At 49.6% G+C, this 10,056-nt stretch overlaps 1 protein-coding gene across 9 annotated transcripts in view; it reads left to right on the forward strand.

The window, feature by feature from the left end:
* Positions 1-8,015, forward strand: part of SLC41A3 (solute carrier family 41 member 3) — a 32,027-nt gene extending 24,012 nt beyond the window's left edge. For 5 of the 9 annotated variants that reach the window (XM_063411506.1, XM_063411505.1, XM_063411504.1 and 2 more), the window contains one exon: positions 1,851-8,015. In XM_063411506.1, coding sequence (XP_063267576.1) covers positions 1,851-2,036 — 186 coding nt within the window. In that variant the 3' untranslated portion in view covers positions 2,037-8,015. The remainder of the gene's footprint in view (positions 1-1,850) is intronic. The other 4 variants (XR_010082275.1, XR_010082274.1, XR_010082273.1 and 1 more) reach the window with 4 other exon arrangements.
* The last annotated feature ends 2,041 nt before the right edge of the window (positions 8,016-10,056 follow it).

Below are 10,056 nucleotides of genomic sequence, written 5' to 3' on the forward strand. Positions count from 1 at the left end.
CATGATGAGGTGGCTGACTCTCACTGCCTTACAAGCAGGCTTGTGTCTGAGGGTGAATTCCTTGTGTGTGTAAACAATCAGTTTTTCTCGACCTTTGCACAGCCCTAAGCCCAGCAGCATAGCCACAGTTGTGAAGGAAAATATTTATTCTTCTCTTCATGCATTGAGTTAACTCCTCAACCAAAGCCAAGCATGAAAATACAAAGAATAAATGACAGCATAAAGAGCAGCATCCCAGCAACACCACTGACCCCGAAAGATTCCCGTGGAGGAGAATACACTCTGCCTGGCCTTTTTTTCCCCTCTGTTATACTTTATAAAGAAAGAAAGAAAGAAAGTTGGGGGGAAAGTTTGGGTCAGTTGGAGGAAGCCCAAGATCAGAGGCCCAGAAAACATGACTTCAGAGGAGTGACTGAATGGAGTGATTGAATTAACTAGTCCAAAGTAGAGAGGCTTGCTAAAAATCTGGTTAACAGCCATTAAACTACCAAATATCTGCAGGAAGGGACAGAATAACATTTGCTCTGTGGTCACTAGGGGAGGAAACATGAAATCATGGATTTCAAATGGAAAAAGGCAGATTTATGTTAGGCCTTGGGAAAACAAAATGAGGGAAAAAAGCCGTGGGGCTGATTGCTTAGAGTGTGGCATCTCCATCTCTGAGGGTTGTTTAGCACAAGTTAAACAAATTTTCCGTCAGGAAAGATGTGGATATATTTGATCCTGAATTGAGGAAGACGAATGATCTATGTAAGACTCTCGAGTTTCCAGCCAGCTTTAGTTTCTGTGATTCTGTTATTTAATTTACTTCCCCCATCCCTCCTCCTCCCTTTCTCCCAGTCCAGCTTGCAGTTTTCACCTTTAGAAATGCTGCCTCAGGCTTTGGTTACTGATGTGCTGTGGTCTCCCATGGAGGGACCAAAGATGTGAGGTGCAAATTCTGTCTCCCTTCTTAATTCAATTAACTAGACAATCTTTAATCTTTAACCAAAGTATTTTTTTCCTCCATCTGTTTATCAGAATTGGAAATGAAATGAGAATTAAAAGAAATCACAACAAAGATTTTAAAAAGTTGAGATGAAAAAAATTTTCTTTTTTTTTTTTTTTAACATATCTGCTTGGGATAACTTTGGTGTAAAAACTGCCTCAAACTCCAGTTGTCCACTGAGACTTCTTGGAGAAATAAAGTAGACATGAACTGAATTTCTAATGGAAAAAAGAAGGATGAAGAGAAAATAGTCTTGTCCTTTGGAGCTGCTTGCGTATTCACAGGAACCCTTCATCTGGTGGAGTGAGTGGGAGCACTCACTCAAGGCATGGGAATAGGAACCATACCTTTGGGAGATGCTTTTGGTGTGGCCAGGCTCTGGTTTGGGCAGGCAGTGCTGATGAGCAGTTCAAGCAGGGTCTCTACACTTGTGGCTGGCAGCAGAGGGCTGTGGCACTGTGGGTTATGTGATGCCAAAGGGTAGGAGACAGCTACACCCATCCCATCCCACCCCATCCCACCCCATCTCACCCCATCCCACCCCATCCCATCCCATCCCACCCCATCCCACCCCATCTCACCCCATCCCACCCCATCCCACCCCATCCACCCCATCCCACCCCATCCCACCCCATCCCACCCCATCCCACCCCATCCCACCCCATCCCATCCCATCCCATCCCACCCCATCCCATCCCATCCCATCCCACAGAGGAACTTGGCTCTCTGGGAAAGGTGTGAGCGCTCAGTGATCCCTGTTAGCTCTGGTACCCTGGCCATGGCCACATCACTTCACTTGGAGCTGAGGGTTTGTGTGTTACCTTCTGCTGCCTCACTGCAGGGCCTGTCTTGCCTCCCTCAGGTGGGGATCCTGCTCTACGTGGCCGACCTGATTGTGCGCCTGATGTGGAGGAAGGCTCTGGACCCGGATAATTTCTCCATCCCCTACCTCACTGCCCTGGGTGATCTCCTGGGCACTGGGTTCCTGGCCATCTGTTTCCGCCTCGTTTGGCTCATCCATGGCACAGAAATGAACCTGGGGAACTGAGAGTCCGTGTGCTGCTCTCACCCTGGCACCACACGGTGCTTTCCTTGGGGACACCGGGGTACCTGGCCATCAGCGTTGGGTCACCCGGCTGGGCTGGGCCTCTCCTGCCACCCTGACACCCCACCTGCCCTCCCCGTCGTGCCTTAAAGCCAGGCTCACCCGCCCCGAGGAATCAGCACCACAAACTTGTGCCCTTGCAGGGGAGCAAGACAGTTTTAAGAAGCACCTGCTGCTCACACCTGGACCTGGCAGACAAGGCAGGAAGGAGCCCTGGGGCCGTGGTCTCTGTCCCCAGCACTGACACAGCCCCGAGGTCACTGCGTCTGATCCTTCAAGGGGATGTTGCAGCTCCTCCAGTGGACTCTGACTTTTCATCAAGGGAAATTCTTTATTCACCCCACTTTTCTCCTGCTGAATCCCTGGAGTAGCAGAGCAGCCAGGTCTTTGAACTTGTCTCCTCTCCATTGCTCAGAGGCTCAGGATCTGAGGCAGTGAGTTGCTGGCTCATGCCCAGTGGAAGGTTATCTAGGGATACTACCTACCTGCCCTGACAGCATCGCTGGTGTCTGACCAAAAAGCTGGTTAGATTGTATTTTGGGGGCAGGAAGGTTTGTTTTTACGGTTTATGAAATGTCCAGTAGTTAAAATGTTTATAGAAACACACACATAAATAAAGTGGGTAAAGAAAAGGTAATGGTGTAGATTTGCAGGTTTTTTTTTTCTTGCCACAACTCTGCCTGTTTCTAGTTCTAACTTGTCAGGTAGGACTTCTTGTTTTTTTTCTCATCCATTCAGGACTGGACAACACAATTTTAATAGAGCTTCAGGAAAATCAGTGTTTCCTTGCCAAGAACTTTTTGCCACCCACATGTTTCAGGTTAGAATTAAAGCCTCTCCCACAGTCACCATCCACTCATTAACAACTGCTCTGGAATAAGTCCAAAAGCTGTCTGTGTTGGTCTGAGTGACAGTCAGGCACAAGGCTGTGGCCACTGACTCCTCAAGTCCTTGCTCCAGGGTGGCAATCTGGTGCTACCAGGGACATGTCAGGGAGGTTTTTGGGGCTAAAAGCAGCCAATTCTCACTGAAATTGAAGAAGCAATAGAGTCCTCCAGATAAGATGCTGAAGAGGCAGGAGCTGAGGACATGGATCAAGCCTTTGAAAAATGTCACTAGGCCTCACCTTTATTAATTATCTGCCTTCTTGTTGGAGAAGGCAAAAGGGGAGGTCAAGTCCCCCAGTCTCCTGGCATTGAGCTTGCCTTAGTCAAGGACCTGCCAGCTGTAAAACACTTGACCCTTAGCTGTGTTGAGTGCCTGCTGGCCTGGGGTGTTTCGTTGCTTCCAGTTCTGCTCTGGTGCCCCAGAGCCGAGGCCCCTGCATGGTTTCAACACAGGGCTGAAGGTCCCTGACAGCAAAAGCTGAACGGCTCTGGGCTGCCAGGCGTGGGGAAAAGCAGTTCCTGAAAAAAAAAAGAGCTGTTGCCTCCCTTTTTTCCAAGCTTTGTCTTTTTTTTGTCACGAAGGACGAATTGCCCGATGCCGCTGAGCGGGAGAGGCTGTGCACAGCAGGGAGGTTCCAGCAGGCGAGGCACACACTGCCCTGCCTCGGGTGTCGCTGCTTCATCCCCCTGCAGCCTGTGCTGCTGCCTCTGCTCCCAGGGCACTCACAGGTGAGAACTGCAGCAGCAGCAGAGGGGCGTGTGGGGAAAGCAAAGCATCTGACAGTCCCAGTTTGAGGGGCTGCATTAGAGGATATGTACTTAAATATTTTAATAACTTGAGCTTAGTGCTTTACTTTGTAAATTTGTCACTGGCTTGAGCAGTCCTGGCAAATAACTCCTCCTGCCTCAACACCATGTTTGCTCCTCCTTGCTGCATTGTCCCCACCTCAGAGGTCCTCTCTGGAGCTTGGTGCTTTTGCTGGTCTTGGGAATCAGGTAAGGCTGGTGCTAAAGCCAAGCTGCTGGGGACACCCCAGCCTTCTACAGGATCCTGAACATGTGAAGCTTCTGCTTTTCTCTTAATAACACAGATTTGCCCCTGCTTCCTCTAATCTTGCAAAAGACCTAGACTGGAGCCAGTGGCTGGTGCAAGGGACCCCAGTCACACTCCTCCAGCATCAAATCCCAGTGTCCAATGCACGGGTGCTTCTCTGCCATGTGCCTGCAGCAAAGCCCTGGCACTAGCATGTCCTTTCACTGGGGGATTTCTGGGCAGAACTCATCTTAATCTGGCTGTCACTGTTGACAGAGGACAGGGATGGGAACATGTAATGGATGCCATCTGTGTCCTACTTGTGGGACTCAGCTGCTCCAAGGTGACCTATGCTGCACCTTGCCTGTGCCAGGCTCGGGGGTTCCTCCCTTGCAGGAGGGGCTCACAGGTGATGTGGGGAAATGACAGAGGGCACAGCAAGATGTGCTGCTCTCCAGAGCACCCCTTGGTGGGCAGCCAAGCATCAGCCTTGTGCCTGTGCACTTAGTGCAGGGAACATACTTAAGACTTAAAATTGCTTCCAGCCTCAGGAGAAATGATATAACCAAAGGAAATGGTTTCAATAAAAAGGGATTTTTTTTTCCTTTTTTTAAGGGCAGTGAGAGGCTAGTTGAAGGAGTATCTCCGTCAGGGTAGAATCGGCGACAAAGTATCTCTATAAGCAATGAGCAGGGGTAACACGTGGTTTATTGTGAAGGCCTTGCTTGTAGCTGCTGGGCACAGCTAAAGCAGGCCAGGAGAGCAGGAACAGCGAACCGAGCCGAGAGAGAGAGAGAGCCCCGAATCCCGTACATTAAATATCTTTCTAAGTTGAAGAGTATGAGTTGGACCAACCAATCTAATACAAGATGACAACATATACAGCCAATAGAAATGTCCCACCACCCAAGGCAAGCAGAAGGGGATTGTTTAATCAAACGATCTGTCCCTCAGCTTAGCAGAAGTATATTGTTTAATCAAGGGAGCTGGCCCTCAGCTTAGCACATCGTTATTCACTAGCTGATGGCCCTGCACCCCACACCCTAAATCTCAAAGCATGCTTTCATTTCTATCTCGCTTGTTGAACTCAGACTCCCAGAATCTAAACCACTATATTTGTAAGGTCTTTCTACTTCATCCTTCCCAACAGCTAGTTATTTGGCTGCTCAGCCTGTTTACTCTTTCTCTTTTTTTGCCTTGTGCAAAGAGAAAGGCCTTTGCTCACAAAGCTTATATGTAACCCCAGTGCACAGCTTGGGTCAGCATTCCTGTAACTCTGTCTGAACTGGCTCCTCTAAGAAAGCACCCCCAGTCCTTCCAGTAAGTGGGAAGCACTGTCCTGTCCCCTGGCACCAGTTGCCCCAGCATTCCCAGCAGGGCCAGAAGCCCCTGAGTTGTCCAGGCACCCCCCCCTTCTCTCCCTTTAAAAGCAGAAATTTGATGCTTAAATACCTGCAGGCTTCTCAGCTTCTAAGAATTTTCAGTACATCACAGCAGGCCCTACCTGGTTTTATGCTCCCTGTGGTGTTGTGTGGAGTGATTTGGTCAGGGGGGAGACTTGGGGAGGGGGTTGTTTGCCTCCCTTTTCTTCCACAAATTTCAGTTTCAGCACACATTGGTGTGGGTAGCAGAGCCCAGAGGGTGGGGACATTTCACAGTGATTTCTGTCTTCAGTCTAACCCAGCAGGGAAGTCACTGCCAGCAGCATGCCTGGCTTCTCTGCTGCTGTGTCTGTGTTATTACTGTGCCCAGCTTTTCACTGGGCTGGACCCACCCTGCCAGAGTAACCAGCACCTCAGTTTCAGCCAGCACTGACTTTTATTTGTATTTAGTCCTCACAGTTCCTAAATAAGCAATAGCCTTAAAAAGGAGGAGGTGGAGGAAGAGAGTTTCTTTCTTGCTGCTCTTTAGTCCTTGGCTGCTGACCTGCCCCTTTGGGCTCAGTGCTGGTTCTGGAAACCCATCCAATGCTGTGAGATGCTTGTGGAAGGCTTACCTTGTTGTAATCTTTAGAGGGAATCAAGGAAAGTGTGGAGTGTTGGCAGAGAATGAGATTGGCTATTTTTGAACTCTATGCAGCCATCAGCCAGCCGATCTGGACTCTAGTAGTGGGCAGTGAAACCATGTAATTTTAAGTCCCATTGTTTTATTTCCCTTTGGATTAACAGTGCAGGAAGGCTCACTCCTGACATCAGTCACTATTTGTCCTCTAATAAACTAAATCTCGGGTTTGTGTCAGTGTTGTGGGATGGGGGCTAAGGAAGAGCACTGGAGTTTGGGAGGGGGTGGGTTCCTGCCCTGGACCAGCACCTGTGTTGGGGTCCTGGGGTGGCTGCGGGGACCTTGGGGAGATCCCAGCCGAACCAGGGAGGAAGGTCAGGCAGGAGTTCCCCTATTCCTGGTGCATAAGGGGTTTTCTTTGCAAAGAAGGGGCTGTCACCATCTATAGATGCTGATGGGAACAGGGATTTGTTTTCAGGGATAGTCAAATCATTTCTTTTTCTTCCCCCACTGCTTCCACTCACTGTCTCTATCCTAACACAGTAATTTTCCAGAAACTCTCTGTGAGATGGAGCTTCCTTACCAGGGACAAGCCAAGTGCCAGGCAGCAAACACAGTAAGTCTGAAAAGCCTCCTTCAAGGGAGACACTGCTTCCAAGACATACTTCAACACACTTTTGTTTTTTTTTTCTCTTGAATGAAAGTCTATTTAATCCTCCAGCTGGTAAACAACCCAATCTGTGGTGCACAGGAAAGTCTGGAAGGAAACCTCCTGATCACTGAAGCTCTGTTTTGTTCCACTGGAAGGAGAAACTCAACAGCTTCACATGGGCCATGAGGGATGGGGCCAGCAGCTCCATAGAACGCAAAACCCACAGCACAGGCTGAGTGCCTTCCACACTGGGAAGGCTGGAGCTGCTGGAGGCACACAGAGGAAGGGGCTGGTTCTTTATTAACTCCTGAGCCACGCTGGGCTGTGGCAAAGCTCAACAGTGCTGCAAGGGAAGGTACTCCCTCTTTTATGCTGGGGGGTATATGAGTATTTATGTAATAAATGGGATGGTGTGCAGACACACATACGTAGACATACATAAGCCAAATGTCTATTAAGGATTATAACCATATACAAATGTAATTGCTCAATATAAAGTACGTAGATTGATGCAGCAGTAATTCTATTATACATTGTATTATAATCATTATGTTCATTGTATATTTGTGCACACATGAACATACCAAAGTGAGTCTGTTGTTTTTTTGTGTGTGTCTCCCTGGTGCTCTGAGAACTCCCCAGTAGCTCTCAAGCCTTGGGCCAGAGTCCAGGACTAACCTGACTCATTTAGAGTCTCTTGTTCCCAAGCTCTGCAGCCTGAGGCCAGGATGGGAACCTTTCAGGGGGCTGGGGGGACTTTACTACCATGGTCCTTTCTCCAGCGAGGCCAGGACTGGCCCCTTTTGCCGCTCACATGCCCTGCTCAGAGAGGAGTGCCCGGACAGGGCCGAGGGGAGGATGCCCTGACCTGCTCCTGGGGCGCAGACCCTGGGCATCCCCTTGTACTTCATGCCCTTGCTGCACATCAGCCACTCCCACATTCCCACTTCTAAGTAGAGGAGAAAACCAAATCCAGTTACACTTCAGAGATGATCCAGGCCTCCTTGAAATTTTCTCCTCGAAAAAGAAAAAGAGACCGAGTCAACCAGTTTAAAAAGCCCAACCAACCAGGAGCCCTCAGACAAATTGTTCCCAGCACCCGTACAGCGAATTACACCGCCTGTAGTTGGGATCACCGGTCACACGGGGTCCTCCTAGCTCCGTCCTGCTCCTCCAGCGCTTTCGGTCGGACCTGGAAGGATCGGACCGTGCCTGCGGCGAGCAGCATCCCGGCCCTGCAGCACCCCGACCCCGCAGCATCCCGACCCCGCAGCATCCCGACCCCGCAGCATCCCGGCCCTGCAGCATCCCGACCCCGCAGCATCCCGGCCCTGCAGCATCCCGGCCCTGCAGCATCCCGGCCCTGCAGCATCCCGATCCCCGGCCCGCAGCATCCCGGCCCCGCAGCATCCCGGCTCCAGAGCTGGCCCCAGAGCATCCTGGTCCCAGGGCTGAGCGATTCCTTTCCCGGAAAGCTCCAGCCCCGGCTGAAATGTTCGCTTCAGAAATAAAAAGTACCTCTTTTCTGTTTGCGTGGTTAGGTTTTCCTTTGGAAAGCTTTGGATTTAGGCAGGGAGGAAACCAAGTGACCTAAGTGGTCTGGATTGTGGATATTGGCTGTTGGGATTTTACAGAAACAGCCAAAGGCGGGTGTTTCTAAAGGTCCTACATGATCCAAACCACACCTTTACAGGGTCCTGCCTTCAGCAGCTCACAGCCAAGGCTGCAGGGCTGCATTTGGTCCATCCGTGTGTGGCTGGGCTGTTGATTGGGTCAGTGGGTCAGGTCTGATGGGGATGCCAGGACAGGCTGCCAGTCAAACAGCCATTCACAGCTGGGACCACCAGCTGAGGTGGGGGACCAGTGGCAATGGGGACCACCTCCCCATTGCCACTGTTGCAGGAAAGATTAGAAACCAGCTGGCTGAAGAACAAAGCCTATTCCCTCACTTTCACACCAAAGAAAGCCCAAAGTGTCTCCCAGCCAGCCAGATGTTGTCTAAGCAGCCACAGACAGCACAGCTGGGGGTGAGTGTATCTGTCCTTGCTACTCACTGTGCCATCAGCTCTTCGGAGGTACTGGCAGGGAACAGTACTTAGGAAAAACAAAAACAACCATCCAAAAATCCAACCCTTTATGACCCTGCATCTGACCCCAAATTATGATTCATGACCAAAAGCAATGAAAAGATCTTGCAGTGATTTGAACAATGATTTTTCTAAGCGGAGGCAGCTCTAAGCAGGGAACATGAGATTCTTGGGAAAGCAGGAGGAATGCACTCCAAGCCTGAGTGCTGCAGATGAAATTTGTTGCATCATATAATCTGGTTTTGTGCTTTGTGTTTCAGCTAGACAGGGAGATACCAAGATAGCATGAGAAAGGCCATTTCTTCAAGACCTCCAGTGCAGACTGGGAGAATCAGTCACACTGCCAGGATCACCAGCAGCTTCATTTACTTTTCTTTTTCATTGCTTTGCTAAAGCCAATCTCCAATGGAGCAAGCAAGGAGGGAGTGTCAGCATATAGATGCTAGTCAGAGGCAGGGAGGAAAAAGGTTAGGATATAACAGCTGAAAGTTGTTAGATGGAAACACCATTTTTTTACAGACACTGAGAGCACTGTGGTTTTATAAAACCTCCCATTGTATTGCACTAATAAGTCAAGTGTTTGCAGCCGAGCCAGCAGACACACTCTACAGCATCTATTACCAGTGTGTTTATTTACAAAGCCAGCCAGCAAGCCAAAGCCAAACAGAAAAGAGGAAAGACTGAAATATGGACTGTTTTTAATTTAAAATCCTAGGGCTCGGTTTGTCATTTTCTTTTGTGTTTCACCCTCTCCTCCCTGTTTTTTCTTCAAGGAATGATTTTCCAAAGGCAACCAGACAAAGGACTGTTTCCCTCTAGGTGTCTCTCTCCCCGTTTATATCCTCAATTTTTTCTCACACACACATAGGGACACACACATACACACACAGACTTTTCTGGCCTCCCAGTCCAACATTACCTTTCCATTACCACAGCAATCTCCCACATCCCAGCCCAGTGCTCCCCAAACACTTCAGGACTTTTATAAAGGGGCTGCACACAGGAGCAGCCCATGTTGCCATGGGAAGAGCAGCCAGCACTGCCAGCAGGGGCCTGACCAATGGGGCCATGGGCAGGACACTGTGGATGATGTGATTTCATCAGAACAGACACCTGCCTCCATGCTGTCTGTATGGTTTTACAACTGTTATCATCTGCTTTCAAAAAATGGCAGGTGTGGGGCCTGGATTTAATGGATTTGACCAGAAATCCAGAGACATGCACACACAGGCACTGAGGGCTCTGCTGTGGTAGTTCAGGGGAAAGCACTGAGGACCTGCTGCAAGCCTTTCCTCTCTACCTT

This window comes from Prinia subflava, chromosome 14 (assembly GCF_021018805.1).
Source record: "Prinia subflava isolate CZ2003 ecotype Zambia chromosome 14, Cam_Psub_1.2, whole genome shotgun sequence".
NCBI classification, from domain to species: domain Eukaryota; kingdom Metazoa; phylum Chordata; class Aves; order Passeriformes; family Cisticolidae; genus Prinia; species Prinia subflava.